We start from the raw sequence: 26,498 nt of genomic DNA, 5'->3' as shown, positions 1-26,498 counted from the left end.
TGATGGAGCTGCTGGACTACAGCACTAAGAGTTTCACTCTCCTAATCCCACATGCTGGAACGTCTTGTAGTGAACTTAAGGCCATTTTTGATCTGTGTTGAGTAACTAACTGCTCTGTCTACAGGTCCACTCAACACTCGTAGTCAGCTGTAGGATTAGTCAGTCCGCTCACTGCGCTGCCTGCCAACTGCAGAGGGACTGGAGCAGACCTCTGAGGCCCAGTGGAGAAGGAACATGAATGAAAACACCAAGGTCAGTGAAAGGAACTCAAACTATTTGCATTGCATTTTTTAATTACATTATTAATAATTCTAAGTATTGCGGTCCAGTATAGAGTATGTTGTTGTTATATTTTCATTAAAGCTAGGCTTTAGATATAACCTATTATTTAAACAAAATTTTAAAAGGCGCCCTTTTGTTTTACATGTCAGAAAAAGAATCTTAACATTTAACATGTTTCCATCTATGGATTCCATTTAAAATACATCCTCTGTTTCTGTAAGAAAACTAATCTTATATAAATAAAACATTTTATAACAGATAACCACCAATTAATTTGCGTCACTATTACAAAAATGGAAATAAACAAATGAGCCATTAAAATATCTATATTTCGAAGTCTGTCAAGTGAAGTAGGGCTGCAACTAACAATTATTTTCGTAATCAATTAATCTGTCGATTTTTTTCTCGATTAGTTGCTTGGTCCATAAAATGGGGGAAAATGTTCATCGTGTTTATATTACACACCAAAGATATTTAGTTTACTAAATATATTTACTAAAATATTCACATTTAAGAAGCTGAAATCAGAGAATTTCATAAAAACTACTTGAACCGATTATTTGATTATTAAAATAGTTGACCATTCCTTTACTAATCGATTACTAATCGATTAACCGATTTACTCTTGCAGCTCTAAAGTAATGTACAGGTTATATAATAATTTTGGAACCATTCATAACAAAATCACAACATTCTGTCAAAGATCAGAATAAATTACTTAATTATGTAACGACGCTCTGATCCCTAAAGCGGTACTTCTCCAAACATGGACTGTATGGCTCTTTAATGCATGGAATGCTGTGTCCAAATATACGGTACAGACAGAGACTGACCGTGGTGAAACAAATCTTACATAACGTTGATGTTGAGGCTGTTTCATGTGAAGGTTTAATGTTCAGAGTCATAGCTTGTTGGCAAAAACTAAATGGATTATCAAGAAAGACATTTTACACAATGCACATGGACTTAGGAGTAGTTTTTCCATCACTCCACATTCTGTCTTGTTAATTTCCCCCCCCCCCTATTTTCTAAGGTGACACGATCTCATTGATTTTCTGGTCGAACCAACTCGCAAGAAATCAGTTTAGTCTCATTGCCTTGACGGCTCGACTGTATCAAGGGATTAATGTGACGTAGGAACTTAACTCAGTGCAGTGTACACTAATGTTACCCCTCGCCAGTTCTGGATTCTTCTTATGTAATGGCCCTGGCTCAGCGTGGTTTAACTTTCCTGCCAATCAATCCAAGACTCTTTGAAAATGTTTCAGCCTGGGCCAGAGCGATTGACCAACTGATTAGCTGACCAGGGCTACGATTTTACACTTTGGGTCCTGGAAGCCAGATAATTCTCAGTGCAATCCTCCAAACATTCTGTGCTGTTTTTCTTCCTTCCTGTTTTGTCAAAAGAAAATGAGTAAAAAAATAATGTTCTTCCCAACTTATCTTGGGCAGGACAAAGAGGTACTGAAGCAGATTGAGAGGGAGGTGCGGATGCGGGAAGGGGCCAGTAAGCTGCTGGCAGCCTGTTCTCAGAGAGCACAGGCCCTCGAGGCATCAAAGACCCTGCTTACCTGCAATGCCCGCATCCTGGCACTGCTCAGCCAACTGCAGAAGATGAGGAACGCTCAAATCCTACAGAGAGCGGGACGCAGGTCAGATGGCTCACAACACTGTGTGTACGGATCAATAGATAACAGATCAGTGGAGACAGATGTAAAGGAATGTTACTCACAGAAACGGGGCAGAGAGTAAGTGCAGAGGATGTGATTTTGGACATTGCCATGACTGCGACCGGCCACTAGAGGTCAGACATTTGTTAAGATGCGAGGATTTCCTTAAATAGTGTGCCTATGATTTACATGTGATACTGACAGTACACACATGCACGCAGAGTTTACATGTGTGTTTGTGTGTAATGATCTATGTCTCCGACTGCAGGCCATCAGAAGATACAGTGCCATGTAAGGGAAAGGTAGCCCTTTCAGGTGAGTGTCGGCAAAAAAACCCATCCTGCCACAAATTTATGGACATACCTGAAACGGAATTATTATCTCTTAACTACAACTTGCACTCTGTAGACCTGCGAATCCCTCTCATGTGGAAAGACTCAGAATACTTCAAAAACAAAGGGGGTGAGTTGGAATAGTGTGAATGGGAACGGATTGTTGTGAATGTCTTCAAGATGACAGCAATTGCTATAAAGAGTTTAACACTGACTACTTTTTTTAAGTCCCTTTTGCTGTATATTATGAATGTTTATGTCAAGTTGTTATCTACACCCTGACTTCCACGGATTTAAATCATTAAAGGGAAAACAAACAAACATATATATATATATATATATATATATATATATATATAAAGATCTTTAGGATCAATGCCAGTTTGTACTATTTCCTTTTGCCCGCAGAGCTACATCGTTGTGCCGTGTTCTGCCTGCTTCAGTGTGACACAGAGATCTACGACACCGGCCTGGTGATGGTGGACAGGACTTTGACTGACATCTGTTTTGAAGACACCGTCATATTGTATGTGAACTCAACTGTAAGCCTTTTACACTTTCATTTTTGTCTGTTGCAATTTTAAAGACATTTTAATCCGTCCTAGTACGTGTGTGTGTGTGTGTGTGTGTGTGTGTGTGTGTGTGTGTGTGTGTGTGTGTGTGTGTGTGTGTGTGTGTGTGTGTGTGTGTGTGTGTGTGTGTGTGTGTGTGTGTGTGTGTGTGTGTGTGTGTGTGTGTGTGTGTGTGTAGCAATGAGGTAGATCCAGGCTTCCATCTGCGCGTCGAGCTGTACAGCAGTTGTGTGGTGGAGGATTTCTCCCCAGGGGCTCTAGGACCCAGGAGAGTGAGTCGTCTGGGGGGCTCTTTGGGGGGCTCCTCGGGGAAGAAGATCCGTGCTGCCTTCGAGTCTGCAGCCATCTGTGGATATGTCTCCAGTGGAGAAGACGCGGGACCAGGAAGTGTGTCCCCGCCTGCACCCCCTCATCTGTCCGCACTGTGAGGGGTGACAGTTTCTCCCTTCAACACACATTAAGAGGAGAATATGTTACGGGTGACTCTGTCAGAGAAAAGTCCATTTGATTTTGCCCACTGCTTTCTGTCTGAAGGGGGCCAAAGTACAACTTGGTGGCTCACGCAACTCTGACAGTGGAACATGTGCAGGAAGGTTTCAAGACACATGATTTGTCACTGGCAGCAGCAGGTGAGTTACAGATCCTCTCCTTTCCTTCCTTCTACTCTCAACTGCTTTTTTTATTTTCTTGTTTCCTTCATCTCACTTCCTTATCTCCTCTGTTCTTCACTTCTCGTCTCTCTTCCCCCATTGGTTACTCTCCTTGTCTCCTCTCTTCCCCTCTCCTCCTGAAAATTCATCCTTAATCTCTTTTGTCTCCCAGAGTGGCTGCCTCTCTATGGAAATATGTGCTGCCGCTTAGTTGCTCAGCCTCTGTGCATGATTCAGCCAGTCATAAGTGGTCAACTCGAGGTCAAGGTGACTAGATTTTCATATCTTTTTCCCAGCCTCGTGTTTTTTTCCCTCACACACTCAATCGGCAGTATAACTTTACTCTCAGCTCTCTCGTTCAGCTTGGAGAGGACCTCGATTGCTGGGAGAATGTCTACGGCATCCTCAGGGGACAAAGTCTGCTCTGCTATGAGAGTCAAGAAGACGTGGAGTCCGAGGACGAGCCATTACTTGTAATCCCCATCAAAAAGGTTGGTTCTGAGCTGGCATGAATAATGAGAATAACACGCTGAGGCCACCAGAGTGCACTTGTGAATGAATGAAATCATTTCCTCGGAGAGACAGCCAGTTGTAATCTTAAGATTCGAACATATTGTTCATGCACTTTAAACCATGTCACACCCTGTTAGACATATTATATTAGTATAAAAAAGTCACAAGAAACAGAAACAGCTTTATTGTCCAAGCATGGGTAACAAGGAATTTGACTGTGGTCTCACAGTGTACTTATGAGTGTATAAAAATGTAGCTACTATATGTACAGATATAAACATATATAGAAAATTATATATATATATATATGTATATATATATATATATATATATATATATATATATATATATATATATATATATATATATATATATATATATATATATGTATATTCATTTATTAGTAAAGAAAATTTAAGTTATAGGAAGGCACTAGTGCAATGGTGCAGAGTGCAATGATGGCTGGTCAAACCTTGCTGTGAGGCGACAGTTGTAAATACTGCAACGTGCCAAATCTTGGACCATCACGCAACTTTAATGAAGTTAATAACTTTATTCTTTCGGTTTAATACACACAACAAAACCAATATTATAGTCAGACAATTGCATGACAAACATTTGATCAACTTCTAAAATACAATGCATTATAATAGATTCAACCAGTATTTCCCATACTCCACATGTCACGTTTGAGATGTTTTATCGAGTTGTTCAGAGCGCAAAAGTTTTAGTTCTACGTGGGTTTTTTTAAAGCTCATTCCATCTGCTGGGAACACAGCATTTGAAACTGTTGAACATATTGAACAATTGATGTACTGATTTCATGTGAACTGACTTTTAATCTGAAATCACACGGCACAGATAATGAGACACTTTGCAGGAGATGATTGCAGATAGACAGCACACTGCTCAACTCCCGTGATCAATCTACCTTTATTTATTTCATTTTTATTAAATGTACCGATGTTGTATTAGGTAGAATATGAAAAGCGGTTAGAAAGTAAAATGTACCAAAGAGTAGGGTCATATTCAAATGTACTTCTACCACTGATATAGTTGTTGTCAGCTTCTGTTAATGTGCATTTAAAGCTGTTGGATTATTCTGTCAATGATCATGTCAAATTGATGTCCTGCGGGCTAACTGTAGCTTTGAGGCTGCATGTGCTGTAATGTCTTAACTATGTGGATGTCACTACACTGACTCACACTGATACTTGTTGCATATTTGTGTTTTCTTTCCTATCCTTTCTCGGTCAGGATACCCTTCTCTGTGCGTTCGAGAGAGATGCCATCCATTCTCAGAGACTCTACATCAGCACACAGTGTCATGGAGAGGATGTATCCTACACACTGACTTTGCACATACCTGAAGACACGCAGCGCTGGAATGAAGCCCTCTGGCAGCAGATCTTTAACATAAGTGAGGCCTGGTTGTTTATTATCAACAATACCTATACCGTCCTCTCTCTGCCACCTGCATATTTGAATATTCCCCTTCGACACTTAGACTACTTTTCAGCTAGGCAGGTTTTCATTTTCTGTGTGACCTAGGGTAGCTTCATTTGACTTAATGTCCTTTATATTAAATGATGTGGGAATTTAGGATGTGGGCCAAGGAAGAAATGTTTTGCTTTGGTGTCACAGTTAATTAGAATAAGCACAATATTCTTTGTACTGACAAATGTGCACACAAAAGAGACACTCAAGAGCCTTAAGAGTTCAAACATCTGCCACGGTTACACAATCCTGTATTATCACAAGCCAGCTTTAGTTTGGCACTGGATCTTATTTACTTACTTAGTTGAAATATATACATAAAGTGCAAGAGTTAATGACTTCACAGATTTACTCCTTGATCAACATCTGCGCCGGAAGCACACAACACTTTACAGTCTCGACACTTGTTCTGGTGGCCTGAACTACCACCACATTTCACTAAAAGGGTTTTTTAAGGGCAGGTTTTTAAGATACCTTGATGATCAACAAAAAGACAGACAGAAGAAGAGCGAAGAAGGCTGAAAACATAACCTGTCGGATAATGGCAGTCTCTGCAATAAATACGACTTTTGTGAAACCAGTAATGCTCACGTTGTGTCAGTTAAGTCAGAGATTTGGAGTCAACACATTTTGAGACACATATGTATTTGCTTACTTCACAAGTATTAGCTGAGAAGATTGATACCACTTTCATATCTGTCTATCAAATATGAAGTTATAACCAGCAGCCAATTAGCTTAGCTTAGATTAAAGCCTGGAAACATGAGGAAACTGCAAGCATGAATGAAGATAACAAACTCTGCCTATAAGAACAGATGTCTTGTTTGTTTACTTGGTACAATATCATAATAGGTGTCAAATTGACAAGTTGTCTTGTTGTTTTTTTGACTGGCCACATTGGCAGCCAGTACAATTGTAATCTTGGTGGTTGCCAATTGCCAACCAGTGGAGACTCCAGGAACTCAATGGTCAAGCTTGGAAAGAGTCAGAATCCATTTTTTATGCTAAGCTAAGTCAATTGACTGCTTGTAGTAACTTCTCAGTCTTCTCATCCAGCTCTCGGCGAGTAAGCAAGAAACTATAGAGGCCATTTACATTTACAGCCGTCCCTCCATCCATCCCTCCACATATTTCGTACAGCCTTGGTTTACGACAGTCAGACGTTTTAGTCTTATAATATTGTACATTGCAACGATGCTACAAGTTCCTAGGCCACTTTGAGCCATACAGAGGATAAAGTAGGTTTCTCAAATGCAATCACGCAAAATTGTGGCAATTGTTTTGTTAAAGGGGCAGTAACCGATTTCGGAGAGAGCTTGTCTCTCTCTTTGTTGTTGATGTGATTTTCCTGCTCTGGCCGCGCTGCAAACCCGGGACCTCGAGTATGGGAGCCCGACGCGCAAAAAAACACTAGGCCAAAAACCTCAGAGTTGCATGGCCATGCAGGTCTCTTAAGGTGTCGACGAGTGATGTTTACAAACTGCACTCGCAGTGTTATGTGGTGTGATCCCACACTATCTGTTTTGTTTTTATCGATTTACGGAGCCTGGGCTGCGCCGAAAACCTTGCACGCACACAGAACCGAAAGCTAACGGACGGTGAGGAAATATGCGCGGATTTTTGCAAAACATGTATCACTTTAGAATCGCATACTGCCCCTTTTAGGGGAATGGCCTTTCCAACTTCTAAGATAATGCCAGCCAAACACAATTTTCATACGTAGTCCAAACATTTTTCCTACTGCCTTGGTTTACGACAGTCCGACTCCGACGCTTTAGTCTTATAATATTGTACATTACATCAGTGCTACAAGTTCCTGGGCCACTTTGAGACAAACAGAGTATATAGTAGATTTCTCCAGTGCATTCACGCAAAATGTGGCAATTGGTTTGTTCAACTCAAGTTTGAAAATCTTTGGCATTGAATGACAAAAGTATTCAAGCAGGTGCCTTACATGTTTGTGTCCCCTGGAAACACTTGTGTGGACATCTGTTTGACACCTTTGTCTGTTTGGTTGTGTTTGCAGCACGGCCAACGTTCTCTTTCAATAATTGCATTGTACATGACTATATAGTAATTCAGCACAGTGAATACACTGAATAAGACAAGCAATAAGATAAAGATATATTCGAGTCATTGCAATGAACTTTGAATTGCTCCGCATACTGTCAGCCTGTTGACAGACATACAATCATCCACCTGCCTGGCAGCCATGACTAAACTAAAAAAAAAGGAACCTCTGTAGCAGACATGCAAGATTTAGGGAGGAAGGTGAAGGACATGTTAATTTAGAGAATTGGCAATATTAGTCGAACATTTATCATTGGGCATATTTATGAAAATCCGATCAGAAGAACAGACAATTATTTCTTTAACTTTCTACTTCAAATGTGCTGCTCACACCTAACTCAAAATGAGTGTCACTTTGACAAAAAATATTTTTCTGTTTCATATTCTGTCATTCTGTTTGATATGTCGTCTTTGTGCTGTTTTCAATTCAATATGGGTTTTCAATGTTTTGCAAATCATCAAATTTTATCTACATTTTACAGAGCGTTCCAGCCTTTTTGGGAATGTGGTTGTAGACCATGATACAATGTGTTTCTATATTCGGTTGTGTTGTTTTTATTTCAATTTGCGGTGCCTTTAGCTCTTTGGGCCCCGAATTGGTCTTTATAGTTCTTGTATCATGATCAAAGAAACAGTTAGTTTGACACTAGTTGCAGATGTCTCAGTGTTGTTGAGCCAACTTCATAAATCCAAAAGACTGTTGGGTAATTCGTATTTACTGCACACACCTAAAACAATAATAAACTATGGCTAAATCTCTCTCTCAGGTTTGTAAGAGTAAAAATTGAACTTATTTTACTGTTTTTGCTTGTGTCTCCAACAATAAGTCTGCATTGTGGAACAAATTATTGAGTCCACTTTTTACTTTACTTTTACTAAGTCTTGTCTTAGCCTCCTGCCAAACCTCCTGACAGTCGTGACTTTCCTCGCTATTAAGATTCCGCCAGCTTGCAAATTCTTGAAACAGAACGTGGCAGGTTAAATACAGAAGCAGAGGGTCAATCAATTTCTGCCAAGAAAATGTTCGCAATTCTTCTAATTTCATACCTCTCATACTGTACTATTTGTTGCAGGCCAGTGGAAGCAGTGTTGTCATCACCTCATGAAGATTGAAATGCAGAGCCCCAGGAAATCCATTGCAGTGAAGCAGGGATCGCTATACCATGAAATAGGTAGTGTAACGAAAGCAAAGTGAGACCTGGCATATACTCACACTGATACCTCCCAGTGATTTAACTCAAATGAAATGTTAAAGTACTTTGACTGGTCGACTTTTATTTGTGTGACATTCACATGATTTTTTTTCATTCAGGGCTCCAACTGACATATGTTGTAAACACAGCATATTGTCACTTAACTAAAGTTAATGTGCTGAACTTCTCAGCAAATAGTTGTAGTTCTGCAACTAACGATTATTTTCATACTCGATTAATCTGTCGAAGATTTTCTCGATTCATAGATTAGTTGTTTGGTCCATAAAATATTGTTATTTTGTGAAAAATGTTGATCGTGTTTCCCAAACCCCAACACAATGTTTTGTTTTGTCCACCCTCCAAAGATATTTAGTTTGCTGTCGCAGAAGAGCAAAGAAACCAGAAAATATTCACATTTAAGAAGCTAAAATCAAAGAAACTTAAAACTACTTAAACCGATTGATCAAAATATTTGGCGATTTATTTAGTAATCATTTGACTGTTACAGCTCTAAATAGTTGGCATTTTACCAACAAGTCCTCCAACCTGAACAGAGCTGAAGTTTTTGTCCCTCCTCACTGATACGGCCCATGGGAACGTCCCATGAAATCGTGCCCTTTCAGTGGCAGTCATACAAGACCTTTGTCAACATGGCAAGGATAATAATATGTGGCTTACCTTGTAGGACGGTTATGGTCTTGTTTGGCTCCAAAGCAACTTGGTTTCCAAAAGGCGGCTAACCAACCACATGGAAATACTTACCAACACATATTTGGAATCACAAATATGCATACTGACAGCGACATGAATTTGCAAAAACTGCAACACCTTTTCAATGAAGTTTGAATAGATTTGCAGCAGGTTATTCTTCAGCAAAAGTGATTGTATTGTCCAGTGATGATTATCTTGACCTTCTCCTCTCTTGACAAAAGAAGAGATTTCCTATTATACCAGGTTGAGAAAGAAAGGGAGAGTTCCATAGGATCATACAGGAGCTGAAGCTCCACCATCACATACCATGATTGTCCCACCGAGCTCAGAAAAATCTGCCTCCTTTTTCCTTTTCGTAATATTCAATTGTGTGCAAAAGTAATGATTATAAAAACAACATTTACAAGAAATGTATTGACATGTGAATTTATCACATGAAAAAGTGCCCCTAGTGTGTGTAGACCAAGTGGCAACTGACGTGATGTCACCCGTTGGTTTGTGAACTGCCGTTTTGAAGCATCGAGTTTCACATTTTGACCAGCGCCATGTTGGTGTTTTTGCATCCACAAAAAGTGTTTTCAGTGCACACCATTCTCTCTCCCATTAGCTGTTTTTTTTTCTTCTTCACCAACTCCTGAAGGAAATGTATGGATTTAAGCTTAAACACCAAAGAAAACCTATGTTCACCAACTATTTGCTTACTTTGTGTCTGCAGTTAGGAGCTGAGCAGTGCAATGTAGATTTTTAGAGCTTTTTTGCTGAAACATTTCTCACTTAGAGCAGTGATTGAATTGTAATAGCAAAGTTGCAGGCTGGAGAAACCCACCAAGGATGTGAAGTAAACTACCCACTTAGAGCTGCCGGGAAATACAGAGTCAACGGATGGTTTTCTTCAGAGTCGTCACTACTAGGGCAGCTGTGGCTCAGGACGAAGGTTGGCGGTTCGATCCCAGCTTCCGCCAATCCACATGCCATTGTGTCCTTGGGCAAGTCACTTAACCCTAACTTGCCTCTGACGGCTCTTCCAACAGTGTATGAATGTGACAGAAAAATGCGCGGTAAATAGCAGCGCTGTGTGCGAATGGGTGAATGTGACTTTCCTGTAAAGCGCTTTGAGTGGTCTATATAACTAGAAAAGCGCTATATAAATACAGTCCGTTTACCAGTCCATTTACTATTGACCCCTTTCATGTACCAGCAATGACTATAACCTTATACTTCAGACTTAATCTTCACTGTGATTATAGAACTAAGCAAGTTTTATGAGTCTGCTATTTGATTTCATCATGTTATCATGTGGAAATGAAAGAAAACTAAAAGCTGCCTTGGATGCATGTATCAAAAATGTCAAGGTCAACTTACATCCATCTATGCTTATCTTACAATATAATGAAAACATAAAACACGACGCCTCATTTGTACAGACTTCGTGTTCATCTGCCAAAAGCTAGAGTGTTGCCTCCCGTGAAAGTAGACAGACTGGTTAGGGCAAATCACAGGATCTAAAACAGGTATATGACGCTGCTCAAGAATGACCTGGGACAACAAGTCAGATTCTGTTGATGTGAAAATATTCCTACAAAAACATGTCAGCTATTCTAATCAGAAACCGAAATAAATCAGAGCTGAATTAGCTATGCTATATAATTGCAACCAAGGAGAAGAAATATCTGTTTACCTAAAATATGGCTTTGTTGAGTGAAATTTTTTTTTTTCATAGATAGCATTGCAAGACACAAAACTCAGAAGGAAGAGAGGGCAAGATAATGTTGTAAAGGAAGTAACAGTGTTTCTCAGAATTCCCCATTATCAATCATCAACTTTGACATTCTAAGCTTCATGGGAAATGTTTGAAATATTTGATCTAGATTCTGTTATGTTTTAAACAATAAATTGAAGTAATTTAAGTCTGCTCCCATTTTTCCTGTTTTCCCTTTTTTAAGTTACACCTTCCTCTCCCATAGAGGGTCATGTGGTTCCGGATTTATCTGTAGTGATCCGCAATTTGCTCTCTTCCTACTACAAGGAAAGGCAGGCATTCTCTCACATAGCACTTTTCTTTCACATTTTTCATTTTGGCTTCTGCAGGATTTTGTTTAAGGGATTAGCTTTCTGTTTGTATATTGTCATCATAACACATAGCTTACTGTAATTCCTGTTTGTTTTGACAATCCAATAAGGCTTGCATTGGACTTTTGGCACGGCTAGTTGAAGAAAGAACATGATTAGCAAAGCAAGAAAATTTGGCAAAAGATTAAGGAAAGAGGCTTCACAAAATAGGAAGGCAAATTAAACATGAATTAAATCAGTTGCAAACTTTCAATTGACCCAGTCAAAATTGTCAAGTCTTTCAATCATTATTTTTACTGATTGAAAGGCCCAATCAATAAAATATTGGCCTCTATTTCAGTTGCAATAGAGGCTGCAGTTACAATTACTCAATTGGAGGCTGCAGCCCTGCAGCCAACATCCCCTTCATTAGATGGTGCTCAACCACCCTTTCGCATTAGAGATATTCTTCCAAACTCAGATGTTGCAAGATGTTTTTGCCCATGAAAAAACCATATGGCAAAGTATCACAAAGATGAAAGGACATAATAGATACTGTTACAACTTAAATCTCAAAGACACAGTAAAACAATAAAACGAGCAACAATATATACGGTTATCTGGATTAGAAATGACCACTACGGATATAAGATTTTGGCCTACTCACAGGCAGTATTTAATATTGTTTAAAGTGGAGTTGCTTTCCACCTGAAAAATAGCACATTTTCACTGCACCAGTGCAGTTTGTATCTAGAACCAAATACTCTATAGAGATGGCTAACTGCATTTTTTTAGAGAAGGTTAAATCATTGTTGGTTAAGGGTGAAGTTGTCTGGGCTGTGTTTTTTGACTTTAGGTAAAGGTTTGAAATTGTAAATCATGCTGTTATTCTTTCAAATCTATCTACTTTTAGTGTTTCCCTAGATACCCATGCTGAGACATTTACTGATTTCAGTTTGTCAAAGTCAAAAACCATCAATCAACTGCTCTCACTCTTATCTACTGGCATCCCACAGGGATTTTGTTCATATCTTACTGACATGCAATGTGTATACTCCCAACAAAGCGACTTAAATGTATGCTGACGACACAAATATGTGTGCACAGCATTACAGAGACTCTACCTTAACTAATGCAATGGCAAAAACAATTATGTCAAAAATCACAAGCATGTGATTGCACAAAGACAAGTACTAAAGATTTGGGGCCATATATACTTGTAATTCAACAAATACAAATATTTCAAATACATGGGGATTGTGCTTGATTCAAGGATCTCCTCCAAAAGTTAAGAAGGGTTGCAAAAGGATCAAGTATAACTTAGTAAATTTCAGATTCAAAAGAAAGTCTAGACTACTGGAATGTACAAGAATGCTATGACCGTATTGCACCTAAACTACTGTTTAACTAGGTCACAAGCAAGTAATTGGAGGCCACTTGATTTATCATGCAAACAAACCATTGCAACTGTCGATAAGAAATTTTATAATTTTCACCTCTGTAACACACAGTTGAGCTGGGAAAATCTGATCAAACATGCAAATATGTATCAATTGTAGGTATGGCTACTCACCCACTCAAATACTTTGTTGGGAAGACAAAATACAAGTCAGAGTAGAAAATAAGTAAGTAAATCAACTGCAATATTCCTCTAAGATAATGAACTTTTTCAATTCAAGCAGCACACAAAAGGAGTCATGTACCAATACACATCAGAGAGTCACTGAGTCACTGAATCGTTCAGCACAAGTTTGGATGCTCTCTCCATCTCAGAAATGTCTGTCAATATACAAATTGCATGCTCTGAAATTGCCATGTTGCTTGATTTAAGTTAACGGTCTCTTTTTGCAATGTCTTCTGTAACTCAAACTGCTCTGTAACTGATAGTTGTTGGTATGTTAAGCCATTATTTTTATTTTATTTTATTTATTTAATTTAGCTTCCTATTTCAGTTCTCTGAATATGCTTGTATGTGTTCTGCTTTTATGCAAGTGACATGTTTTACATTATGAATATTGTTTTAAACTTCTTTATGATTTAAGGCTGCCAACTTTACACCTGGCAAAGGACTACAAATGAAATGTTTAGCCTTAAGACAAATTCTTGGATGTTTATAGTAATGTATATTAACATGCACTGTCTCTGTGAACTAAGGTAAAATAGAAGCAGTGCAGCACTAAGTAGGACGTGCCTCTGTTTCCGAGGTATTAAAACGAATGCTGATGTTTCAACAGTCTTGTTCAGAAGAACAAAAAGTCTGCTGGAATTTCACTCACCTGCACTGACAAAAGGTGTTGAGTGAATAAATGCCCACCCACATTTGACATTCAATAACAATGAATAATTTGCCATGCTTATTTTTCTGGCAGTATTTCAGTGGAAATAATGTCTCAGCAAAGGCAATATGTACGAGATAAAATCTTGCTGATAATATCTCACTGTGTCTATATATTTTACATACCTCTTCTACGTATCAATGTATTTTATAATCCATATCCATTTATTTTATAATCATATCCTTGGTTTAAGTCTGTTTTATATCAGCAGTTGTATTAACTTGCTTAAGTGCTTAGTGAAATTGCAGCTCAATTTCAGTGGAATTACTGTGGGAGGTTTACTGCTCATTGTGTGCAGCTCTGGAGTTAGTCAGGCTTCATTATCAAGTCCTAATTATATACTTGGGTAGAACTTCTTGCTTTGTCTGTTTGTTCTTTATCATGGAAAGAGCAATAACTCACAGTGGCATGAGTCACAGATTGTTCTTTCATGCACCTGCTGAGGTCGACAGGTACATGGCTAAAAATATGACATCGGAGCTCAGAAAGATATATACTGCTTTGATCTAAACACATACCGGTCCTTTTATACAATGTGGGCTATGTCACCACACACTAACTGATAATTTGACTACTTAGAATGGCAAACACTCAGGGTTACAAGTTTAGGTCAGTACATAATGTACCTCAGTGTCAAATACTACAGATATTGTTCAGGAGTGTGGTGGTTTGTGTGCAGAGGAAGGCCAGAGGTTGGTCAATTGATGTCCTGGAGAACAGGTTTTGCTGGAGACTGTGATAGTTGATATATGTGAAGTCACAAGCTAAGAAGTCAAATAGTCCAGATTTTACAATGGTGGCTTTGTGTAACTTTGAATGCAAATAAGAAACACTGTTACCAGCTTAAATAAAAAGCAGTCTATGATCTGATGAGTATCCTGTAAGCCACACCATGAGGCTGTATAAGGTATACCGATGCTGGAGTCTCTACATCAGGATAACATCATCCTCTGTATCAGAAGCTGCACTTAAGTCTTGTAAAATAAGAATGCAGTGTCTGCATTGATTACATTACACTTGACGTTACATTAATTTTGCTGACGATTTTTGTCCAAACCGACTTACAACCATCGATTTTTTTATTCATTTGAATTTAACTTAAGATGATTGGTAGTGTTTTCTGTGTCATGATTTATTTGCACAAATCCTGAATGAACTTTTTCTTTTAATACTGTTGTCTGACAGGGCTTTCACAAGCTGCAAAACCTCACACCTTATAATGTGTTCTTACTGGGAATATATTTAAAAAAACAAACAAGCAGTGGATCTGATAAATATTTCCTGTCAGTAGGTCAGGTGAATGAAACCTGGCAAGAATGACCTCATATGCCTGTAAAAGGAACCACATCCTCATACCAACCAACGCTAAGATAAGAAATTGGCGAACTCAGTGTGAGCTGATGTGTGGATGGATACCAGCATGAATAGTTTCAAATGCCAGGAAGATGTGATATGTGCTTTATTTAATCCGTCCTAGTACGTGTGTGCGTACGTGTGTGCGTGTGTGTGCGTGTGTGTGTGTGTGTGTGAGAGAGAGAGAGAGAGAGAGAGAGAGAGAGAGAGAAAAACAATGTCCATGCCAATATACTTGCTTCGTTACACATCTTGTACCTAGCATTGATAGCCATCTCAAGTCTACAAGTGGAAAGTCAATCTCAAGTCTCCATGTCATTGGTGCTCACTTCTTTGTATGATATGCTCTTGTGTGTGTGTGTTAGAGAGAGAGAGACAGACAGGCATGGAGGGTCGGAGCGAATGAATATTCCGCGCCTGGCTTCTTTAATGAAATAAGAATTTATCATTTGAAGCAGAAAAAGAATAAATTAAAATCAATATGTGGGAGCCTCTGTTCATATTGGGGCAATGGCCACAAAAAAAATCAATGTGTGAAATATTTTTGGATCATTATAAAGCATGGAGGTCAGAGGACGTCATCTGAGTAGTTCGGTCCTTCAGTGTGGCCCGGGTCACATTTGCGTTTACACTGCTAAAAGAAGGTGGCCACGTGTCCCAGACCAGCTCTATATGTGGACTGAGGGATCAGATCTCAGATGTGTCCTCAATGTGTCGTGGGTGCGTTCACACCTGTACTCAGGGCTGTGTACTTGTGATCAGATCACCTGAGACATTTGTTAATGCCATTGCTAAACAGATGATACTGTAGATAGATGGATGGTAACTGATGATGCAATGCTTATGTGATGCTATTTTAGTCAAACTGTCCTCTTTTGCTGGTACGACAGTTTTCTCTGGTTTTATTTCTCACAGTTATTGATGACCCGACCGCAGTTGCACTGGAGGAGTGACAAGCTGCTCCGTGTGATTATCATGCCTGATCGAGGATGCAAGCATGGACATGAATGGTGCTATCTCAAACTCTGCCCTGGAAGCATCTCGACTTACTGTAACATCAGTTAATTTTCATTTCAACTGGTTACCCAACCCACAGTATTAGTAGAAAAGCGAATGGAAAATGAATGAGTGTAAGTCTGAGTGTTAAATCACAACCCAAAACTGACTGTATGTACATTGATGAATCCAGAAATTTCCAACTGTACCATTGTCTTCTGATATTATACATTTAAAGAAACACAGACACATTCTCCAATTGCCTCCTTATTCTGTATATTAATGTAATTATATTTTCCACTTAATTTCACCCACACCACAGCTTCAGTTTTAAAGGGGCAGTAAGCGATTTTGGAGAAAGCTTGTCTCCCTCTTTGTTGTTGTTGATGACTTTACTGTTCTGGCCGGCCACGAACCACCGACCTCGGGAATGGGAGATCGACGCACAGAAGTGATTCTAAAGTATGTTGGGGCCCTAGGCCAAAACTCAAAGGGGACCCCTCGAACCAGCGTTCATCACCATTATGTTATAAATAATCTATCCATTTAAAAACTATTCATGTTTAATATTTACATTTCAGTGACAATGGAATTTAACATAGTTCCAATGCAGATGATTAAACTTGTGTGCTGGAGCCTGCATTATGGCTACTAAGGTTTTTATATTTACAGCTTAATGAAGATTCCAGTTTAGTCCACAGACATGAAAAAGACATTTAAATACACTCAGGTGGGGCCCCCTCAGGGGGGCGGGGGGGGGGGGGGGGGGTCTCCTACTCTCATTGCAAACTTTGCGCATTGTCACTGCTGTAGTAATCAAGTTTGTCAGCCCTCGGGGGCCCCCTTATGACCTTGGGGCCCCAAGCAGTTAGCCTGCCTTGCCTCTGTCGACGTGCTAACCACTAGGCCAAAAGCCCTGAGTTGCAGCGCCACCCGCTAGCACGTCTCTGAACGTGTCGGCACGTGATGTTTACAAACTGCACTCACAGTGTTTTGCGGTGTGACCCAAACCATTTGATTGTTTTCGATTTACGGAGCCAGGGCTGAGCCGAAAACCCAGATTTTTTTTTGGCGCACACACAGAACCCACAGCTAGCGGACTGTGAGGAAATATTTGCAGATTTTTTACAAAAAGGGTATTGCTTTCGAATCGCTTACTGCCCCTTAAACGCTTCTGTCTTCAGAAAAATTTGAAAATTACGTGTGTAAACAAAATGAATGTCACCTGTGCCTATTTGAGCGGGCACATTAGCATAATCAATGTCCCCAAAATACCATATAAGGCTTCGCTTCCTGTCCCATGTCAGGAAGAGTTCATTCATGAAACGGCATTAAAGAGAAAAAATGAAAATGTTAAGAGATTGTAGACTGAGTTCTGCTGACATCTCTGGTCAACCCACGGAAGAGACAGGAGCGTTCGTGCGTCATATGCGCACTTGTGCCGTGGTGAAGCGCGCAGTTGGTGTAGTGAAGGGCAGGTGATGAGCCTTAACACAGCTGGTGGTGAGCTGCTCCACACGCCAGAGAAGACATATCAAATAATTAAGCTGCATATTGTATAATATTGCAGTGAACGAAGGTAAACTGATCCAGCATCAGCAGACGTTTCAGATATCCAGAAATGAAAGTATATTTTAGCAGCGTGCGCAGGAGTTTTGTGACAGACTAAAGCAGAGATGTTAATACTGAGTCACCTGTGAGTCACTCTGTCACTGAAATAAAGAGGAAATGCATCAATATGAAAATGACTCGCCACAGCGAGGTGATCGATTACTGCAAGGAGGTCAAGGTGAAGGCTCCGTCACTGATGTGGATGAAGAAATCAGTGCCATAACCACGTCTGCTGGTGCTGGATCAGTTTAACTTTGTTCATTGCAATATTATTCAATATGCAGCTAAAATTATTTGACATGTCTTCTCTGGCGTGTGGAGCAGCTCACCACCAGCTGTGTTAAGGCTCATCACCTGCCCTTCACTACACCAACTGCGCGCTTCACCACAGCACAAGTGCGCATATGACGCACCAACACTCCTATGGCAAGCCTTTTCAACATATATTCCATATCCTTGATATCAAACATCAGGTTCCTCCACTAGTTGGCTCTTTGTCAGTACTGGTTGGACACTTGTTTGTACTAGTTGAAAAAAAAAAACCTCTTACTTGTCACTTTTTCTTAGCAACTAGTGGAACATTTGTCCAACAAGTAACGCAGGGCAGCATACTAGTAGCACCAAAGTCCGAACTAGTCAGCTGTTTGACGAACTAGTGGTCCTGTGGACCGAGCTAGTAACACTAAAAGTCCTTCTAGTTAACTAGTGAGCTGCAAAAGCTCTCACATGTTCAGCTTACTAGTTAACTAGTAAGATACATATTGCTTACTAGTTAACTAGTGAATGCAAAAATGTTTACTAGTTAACATGTTGAAGCCTCTTTTGACTCCACTAGTTAACTAGTGAGCCTCAAAACATTTACTAGTTAATTAGTGGAGGAACCTGACGTCTGATATCAAGGATATGGAATATATGTTGAAAAGGCTTGCCATACACTCCCGTCTCGTGTGCGGGTTGACTAGAGATGTCATCAGCTAATTTTGAGTGAATGATCTGAAAATAGCTTGCATGACAATCAACAAATGACAAATCAAGCCAGCAACTCTGTCTGCACCTTGCGCAACTCGCATACCAACAAGATGGGCGCTCCCCTGGCCATTGCACAATAAGGTTTAACAGGTACACAAATGCATATAGCATTATATTGTAATTCGAAACTGCAGAATTATACAGAATAATGCCAACACAATGAGGTGAAATTTATATATTTTCATACATTTAATTTAATTTATATATTCTATAATACTATAATTTTTAAATTATCCGAAAGTGGAAAAACTTGGTTTAATTAACATCAGACCAAGTTATGCAACTCATACCACAGTTCAGGACCAACCGTAAGTTCTGTGTGTATTTGAAAGAAATCTCAAAATACAAAGAAAAAAAAATGGTGAATTCGGGAAGTCACTCGTACACCGGTTTCATACTGAATTCACAGAAGCAGTTGAGCCTGCTTGCATCTTTCAGACTGATACAATCCCTCAGTGTCCATCAGTGGGTTTATGTTGATGGACAAGGATCCTCCATAGACTGTAAGATGATGCATTTTGTAGCCACAGCTCCTGGAAGCATTTCCGACTTCATACATGTATCTTAGAGGACAATAATCTACTTGGTTTTTTGGCTCTATGAATTTTCTGAATGTAAATAAATTAAAACTTTGAAAGGATTAGAAAGCACACTGTCCAGTCATTTTTATTCTGGCTTATTATTTGAAATTACTGAGAACTCTGATGAAGTGCAACCCATTATAAATGTTCCCATTATTCTAAGGTTTTAGTAAAGTTATTTTGAACTTGTATTATTATGGTCTTGCGGTTTCTATTGATGTTAACAAGGTTCTCATATGGCAACCAACGAAATACAACATATCAAAGATAAGTCACAAGGTGAAAACGCAAAAGTTAAAACCCTTTTCATAGTTTATTTGTGTATATTAAAGGACTGGGCTTCATTGGGGTGGGGCTTAAAGAGACCGGAGCTCAAACCAAGTGTTTCAGACAGGCTGGGAAGACGAGCTGCAGGAATGGACAGTATGAGGTGTTTTCTGAACAGAGTGACTTTGTGTCACTTTGTGACGTTAATGAAAAATTTGCATACAACTATCACTGTCTATAAAAAGTTTGAAGGGAGAGTCTGTCTTGTTTCATGTTGTTTTGGTCACACCTGTAAAATTCAACACATCACGCATTGAATCTGAAAGAACTAATTATAGCAATTACCATTACATAATAGCAGTCTGCATATTTAGGCTTCAAGAAAGACAAACAAATAAAAGCAGAGTTTACTACAGCACAATTGAGGCATTCTCTTTTGACCTGGTAATTCTTTCCTCTGGCAAAATGCAGGAACACAATAACACCATGCCCATGAAATGTTGTTAAAGGTCAGACAACAAGTGAAAAATTAAAAAAATTCCATTATTAGGTGTTAACCTGGCAGATTGTGTAGGTAATAAAATAACTGCTGTCATGGCAATAGCTACCACACCTCTTACTGAATATGACTTGAGGCCACCGCCTCATTGCTTGGCACAAAAATGCAGTAATTGCTGTTATCCTTGATACACCTCTTCCAAGTGGTGGCGTTAAGTTCCGAAAAAAGGGGCTTTACAACGGCTCTTTGAAACATACTAAAAGAACTGAGGTGTGCTAGGTGAGCGCTGTTTGTTATATCGTTTTGTCCAAATTCCACTGTTCATAGTTGAAAAGGATTAATTGAAGGAGTGGATGCTGATTCAGGGAGACGGAAACCGTGGCTTAAGCACAAGTATTTATTATAAGAGCTCAATATATATCAAGGAGATTTCTGGTTTGTTTACACAGATCAACAAGGTGGTCAGTGTATGGCGCCCCAAGACAATCTGCCTGTTCCCGGTCTCTGTAGTGTAGTTAGTTTAAGGTAATGTCGTCATCTCCCCGCGACTATGACACCTCTAGAGAGACTTCAGCTGCTCGATGATTGTTGTGGCTTGCCACAGACAGATTGACCTTGACGAAGACTCGTCTTAACAGTTTCTCAGGGGAGGATAGATAAAATTCCACGACAATAGTAATTATTTTGCAGATAAATTTAGGATGAATAGGTAAAAAAAAAACCTAGTACGTGGCTCTACTTTGTGTGGGTGTGTGACATCGTGGTGAATATTACAGGAATATTCCTTCGACTGCACTCTTTTTAATCACATATTTATTATTGATTTTGAACATGTTACATCACTTTTCAAATATATATATATATATATATTTACTGTGCGTATATTGACACATACTCGTTAACATACAGATATAGCATAAACAGAAAAGTAATTAGAATAAAATAACATAAATATCCATACTTTTTATATTTAATCATATATATATATATATACACACACACACATATATATATATATATATATACATACAGTAGGATCACATCCCACATTATCAACAACTGAAAATATTTCCTTTTATTTATGTGAATTTATTCAGATTTACATTGTAAAGTTCAAAGTGAATTAAATGAAATTTATGTACAAAAAAAGGAGGCCATCTGTATGTACATTGTACTTAAATCAAGCTCAGCTTATGGTGGATTATTTATCAAATGATCTTTTCGATTATGTGCCAAACAGAAATCGAATAAGATGTGGAATGTGGAAAAGTGGTATCATATGAGTTGGCTTTAATGTGACGTGGCGTGTTGGAGTGATTATCTGAACTGATCTTCACAGCGAACTCGAGATGATCTTCTTTAGCTTCATCACTTCCTCGGTGGTGAGGTGCAGCAGAGAAGCAGAGCCGGAATTCACCATGAGCACGGATGAGGGCCCCATCTCTGAACTGTCTTTTTCCCCCCTGGGAGGTTCTTCGTAATGGGACTTAGTGGCTGTAATGTCTCGCTGAACTGTGAGGGGACTAGAGACAGTTTTCACTCGGTTGTGGGAAGTCGGGGTCTCTTTTTTGTAGGCATCCCAGCTGTTTGAGGCTTTGGAGCCGTATGACTGATTGACATCCTGCTGGTCAACTGGATAGACGTCCCAGCTGGATGCGCTTTTCAGAATGCCACATGAAGTCAATGGCTTGTAGCTGGTGAAATGGTTTTGGCTTGTGTGGTGGTGATTCTCTGTAGTCTGGGGTGTTGGTGGCGGGCTCGGCACGCTCTTCTGCCTCACCCTCAGATCCTCAGCAGCGAGGCTCCAGTGTTGGTGATCCGTGTGAAGAGACAGGTTGGTGGGGAGGACCTCTGTGTCAGAGCAATTCCTTTGTGCAGAGTGTCCCTCCAGAGTAGGAAGGGTATGTAGCTGCTTAACTCCGTTAATCATGGCCGAGGACCCACATAACCGGAGCCAGCTTTGAAACATAGCGAGTGGTATCTGAATTTCCATCTTGCCTCCGTTGTCTTGAGGGGGGCTGGGCAGAGTGTAACTGAGATTGAGGCCCCGTACTTCTGAATTGCCCTCCCTCGCTTCTTTTGGCCGGATTGTGAAGTCTCTTTTTGGAGAGCTGGATTTTGGTGCCATTGCTGTGGCGCCTTTGTCTGTCCTCATTGTCGGAGTATGCTCAGGCGTGTTGCCGCTTGAGGTTGTGACATCAATGACATATTCCTCCCCTTCTTTAGCAGGATACGAATACGATGTGACATCTGCTTCGCCATCTTGTGTCTCACATTCGTCACTTCTCATCACTGGTGGGCGATGGGGAGTGTACAGAGGGGAGGGCTTGTTCAAAAACTTTGGGTTCTTGCCTGAGGAAGGTGGGGCGAAGGAAGAGGCAGGGTTTCTGTCGGCTTCCTGGCTCTGTGCTTTGATGCTGAGGTTCAGGGGCTCGGCCAGTCCCGATGAGGTCTTGTACTGTTCCGCCAGGTCGCGCAAATGCTCCAGTGGCTCCTTCACCCTGTCTGTTGTGTTCAGATGTGTTGGATGGAAAGAGAACTGGGGCTCGGGGGAAGGGGTGCTTTGGGATGTCAACACTGAAGAGGGGATGGAGACGTACGGGGGCCGAACTGCATGGCTTGGGTGATAGTAGTGTGGGTATTGGAGTGGCAGAGGGAAGTTGTTCCCACGTGGCTCTGACTGGAGGTTGCGCGGTGTCTGTGGGAAAGAGAAGTGTTCCATCAGTGGTTGAAGAAATAGTTTGATGCCTTGGGAAATACCGTTCTCAGCCACATGTTTACCATACAGACAGAAGGGCAGTATGGATTTTCGGTAGAAAACAGTCAAATATAGTACAGTAACCCAAATAGCCAGTTCATTACTTGACATAATCTTGTTTATGTTCTAAATGAAACTAACCTGGTGCAGCGGTGCTGATAACAGTTTGCGTTTCGCTGGTCTCTGGCCGTCTTCATCGTCTTTGTTGAAGTTGATGTCATGCAAGAGCTTCGGTTGGTGCTGAGGCAAGGCGTTCATCAATATGCATTTCTTGTGACATTCATACGGCAGAAGTAGCCTGTGCATGGATCAGATGAAACTGATAAGTTAACAAACCGCCCACTCTCACCCTGATAGGTGTGTACTTGCATTGTTGCACTCACTTTTCATAGTGTCTGCGAGTACATGTGGCCGCGCTCGTGCTTCGGGGGTTTCCTCCAAGCCGGTTATAAACCTGCTTCCACAGCTGCTGGGCAGTTACCTGAAGTAGTGTACAGGGAATTATTTATCTATAATTAGATAATGATAGAATAATAACAGCACAATTATGTATTTTAATTTCCTGTTTGTCTCATACGGACAAGTAAATGGCATGTACAAATTCCCCACCCCACTGCATTTCCAGCCTGAGCTATTAATGCCCTTGCATTTCCTTTGTATGATCAGTATAAGACATTATCAATATAAGAAGCTTTTAAAGTCTGTCTCCATCCTGTCACATTGGCTTTTACTTATGGCTGCTGAGAACATGATAAGAAGTATCCATGTCATTATTATTATAAATAATCGTTTTTTTGCTATCTTAAGTAAATATACTTACAACTACTCTATGTATGTATGTATATATATATATATATATATATATATATATATATATATATATATATATATATATATATATAATTACTATACTACTACCAATTATAAATAATAATAAAATTCATAAAATAAAATAAATAAATGAAATAATAATGATAATACTTTGTAATAATGGTAAATCAGAAATATTTGATTACCAGGTGGTATCCACCCATGTCTCTGACGGTCTTGAACATCACAAAAAGGTCAACTGAAAAATAATGAAAATATACATTCGATACACTTATTACAAATACACATTAAATATAGTACATTCCACATATTATTAGAATTTTGCTCTAGTAGAATTTTAAATTTTTTAGGTAACCAATTAATCGTTCTTATGAAATGTAAGAAAATAGTGAAACATTCAGATCAGAATTACCCAGCTCCCCGAGTTGACATGTTCAAATTGTTTTGGGCAAGGACTGACAAGCTGTCATAATACAGCAATTATTCAATTTACATTCACACAGCAAAAAGCTGAAATTAGGGAAACTTTGGTTTCACAGGTTCAGTGTGATGATGATGATGATAATGGTGGTGATGATGATGATGATGATAATGCTGCCACATTTAGTGGCATCAAGCCGGTGAAGTTTCATATCAATATTTTATATTATTTTCAAATTCTGCCAAAAGGTCGCCCTAAGTCCTACACATTTATAAATTACCTAAATGATAGATTGATTATTTGACAGCAGTCAATTAATTCTGTCAGTTGACAAATAAATGATTTGACTTCATTATTCAAACCTGTTAGTTTCTTAATTTGCCATTTACATTAGTACAGAAATACTGAATGTTATGCTTTTTTTGTATATGGAGCTGTACATCTGATCACCCTCTCTCACCTATTACATCATGTGTGGCCAAGTATTTAAAGATTTTTCAATAATGTTTCTGATCAAGCAGATACATTTCATTGTACCATCCATACTGTTATTTAGTTGCTTTACATGGAAGGTTGAAATTCTTTTTCTGGTACATTACAAAAAGCTCACTCACTCAGTCGACCGAAGTATTAATATTTAAGTACTTTGATATTTAATATTAATATTTAAGTACTTTGTTTGAAGCCCAGATGTGGGATCCTCTCTATCGGTGTATCTCTCATCCTCATGAAAAGGTGGAGATCTTTGAGGAATTGTTCCTCCGTGATCTCGTCTACCAGCTCTCTGGTTCTCTTCCCGTGGATCTCTCCGTGAGCCATTTCCTTGTGTGCCTGAGAAAGAAACACGACAAATGTTTACTATATAGGTATTTTAAAAAATGATCGTAGCATCAGAGTTCCTTTTGCCGAAACTGTAAGGACATGATCAACTTGAGCAAATCCGATCTAAACCCTGAGCTGCTCTGGTGACAATGCCTCAGTGTTTTGAGGTCCCATCATCTTAACTGATGATTGTCAAACATGTCCAGGTTTTTGTCAACACACCAAACTGAACACACATTTGCACTGGCTTCACTGGAGTCAACACCGTCCCTTTAAACAACATGCCATAGATATGAATCTCAAAAATGACGTCAATTTTGTATTCATTCCCTGTTTTCGGTTGTCCATTAATACTGTCATGATGTCAGGATGCATGTGCGCTATCATAAAAAATATTTTTCATTTTCCACTTTTTAATTCAGTATTTGTATTACTATCACGTTACTTTAATTCAGTTAGCATGTATTTCAATATTTACTATTGCTCATTTACTTTTATGTGAAGAAATATTATCAAACAGCAACCCTGCTCTGATTTACATCTGAAATATTGATCCTCACCTGTGTTTCCATTGAGAGAATAGAGTCGATCATATTATTGCTTTGCCCCGATGATCACAGAACAACCTACTGCGTGTAGGTTGTGTCTGCCCTCCAGTGAAGTAAAACGTAGACAAGAAATCACTGCTGCTAGGTAATAATGTTGTGTCAGTCCCACGCCTGTGTGACTATCTGTGAAGGTTAAAGAAGGAGGGGAAATATGTTCACTCTAATGTCTTCCTGCTGAGATTTCTATCGTCAGACTGGTTCGACCTGCTCTCGGGGCATGTGCCCAAAAAAACATTGTCTACATTAATTGGCAGAATAACAAGGAAAACGGTGGACATTTGTGTCTTTAAAAGGGAGTACATTGTCAGTGTGGAATCAGGAAACATGAGATTTTGACAGTTGTCTCATTATACTTGGTTGGGACGCATTGCACAAAGGTGATGGGCCTGTCTTTTTTTTTATTTAGGTGTATTGGTTTAAAGTTTAAATGCAGAACACATCCTCAAGTTACCCAGATATTTTACTAACTGTTACATTTAATTGTTTTGCAGTAATTGTAATTAACTAAAATGCATTTTTTTCAGTAACTATGTGTTGAAACTCAATCACACGTATCTCATAAATTTGAGATTGTCCGAGTGTTCCAAACAACTGGGACACGATAAGCATGGGACTCATTTGAGGTTCATAGTTTTTGATTGAATGTATTTGTCAGAGCAATTATATGTCCTTCATACAAAGCTGCATGAGCAGAACAGATTTCTGAAGGTTTTCAACACAGTATGTTGTATTCATTGCCCAATTTGCCCCGAATAGTCCAAACAAAGCCTCAAACTTGCACAGTTGTTAAAAATAATCATAATAATATTAATAACACATTTGCAGTATGAAAAAGGCAAGTAATCCA

At 39.4% G+C, this 26,498-nt stretch overlaps 2 protein-coding genes across 8 annotated transcripts; one reads left to right on the top strand and one right to left on the bottom strand.

Moving 5' to 3' along the window:
* The first annotated feature begins 103 nt into the window (after window positions 1-103).
* Window positions 104-16,478, top strand: LOC118285247 (rhotekin-like). Of its 7 annotated transcripts, none has more exons than XM_035608751.2 (13): window positions 105-252; window positions 1,735-1,934; window positions 2,221-2,267; window positions 2,361-2,414; window positions 2,693-2,810; window positions 3,035-3,280; window positions 3,391-3,485; window positions 3,679-3,773; window positions 3,869-3,997; window positions 5,277-5,439; window positions 8,660-8,758; window positions 11,455-11,521; window positions 16,144-16,478. In XM_035608751.2, exons 1-13 carry the CDS (start codon window positions 235-237, stop codon window positions 16,148-16,150), a joined length of 1,338 nt encoding a protein of 445 aa, XP_035464644.1. In that variant the 5' UTR covers window positions 105-234; the 3' UTR covers window positions 16,151-16,478. The 7 variants fall into 7 exon arrangements, with proteins under 7 accessions (XP_047185568.1, XP_047185567.1, XP_035464641.1 ...); XM_035608750.2 differs by having other exon boundaries at window positions 11,434-11,521; XM_047329612.1 differs by lacking the exon at window positions 16,144-16,478 and having other exon boundaries at window positions 104-252; window positions 11,455-16,135.
* A 4,528-nt stretch (window positions 16,479-21,006) lies between these two features.
* On the bottom strand, window positions 21,007-25,785 carry arid6 (AT-rich interaction domain 6). The gene is made up of 6 exons (XM_035608747.2): window positions 25,604-25,785; window positions 24,896-25,052; window positions 23,986-24,038; window positions 23,353-23,450; window positions 23,111-23,267; window positions 21,007-22,909 (listed from the first exon to the last, which is right to left on the bottom strand). Exons 1-6 carry the CDS (start codon window positions 25,634-25,636, stop codon window positions 21,545-21,547), a joined length of 1,863 nt encoding a protein of 620 aa, XP_035464640.1. The 5' UTR covers window positions 25,637-25,785; the 3' UTR covers window positions 21,007-21,544.
* Window positions 25,786-26,498: the final 713 nt, after the last annotated feature.

Source organism: Scophthalmus maximus, chromosome 20 (genome assembly GCF_022379125.1).
Source record: "Scophthalmus maximus strain ysfricsl-2021 chromosome 20, ASM2237912v1, whole genome shotgun sequence".
Lineage (NCBI taxonomy): Eukaryota > Metazoa > Chordata > Actinopteri > Pleuronectiformes > Scophthalmidae > Scophthalmus > Scophthalmus maximus.
The sequence above is the reverse complement of the archived record's forward strand: the minus strand, read 5'-3'. Positions and strand labels throughout refer to the sequence as shown.

Bases quoted from the DNA above. Each gene is read 5' to 3' on its own strand.
- LOC118285247 (XM_035608748.2), top strand. The intron at 1,935-2,220 runs GTCAGATGGCTC...CTCCGACTGCAG, and splicing joins CTACAGAGAGCGGGACGCAG to GCCATCAGAAGATACAGTGC. The intron at 2,811-3,034 runs GTATGTGAACTC...GTGTGTGTGTAG, and splicing joins TTTGAAGACACCGTCATATT to CAATGAGGTAGATCCAGGCT.
- arid6 (XM_035608747.2), bottom strand. From the start codon at position 25,636: ATGATCGACTCTATTCTCTCAATGGAAACACAG. The intron at 25,053-25,603 runs GTGAGGATCAAT...TTTCTTTCTCAG, and splicing joins TTCTCTCAATGGAAACACAG to GCACACAAGGAAATGGCTCA. The intron at 24,039-24,895 runs GTACTTAAATAT...ATTATTTTTCAG, and splicing joins ACATCTGGGCTTCAAACAAA to TTGACCTTTTTGTGATGTTC.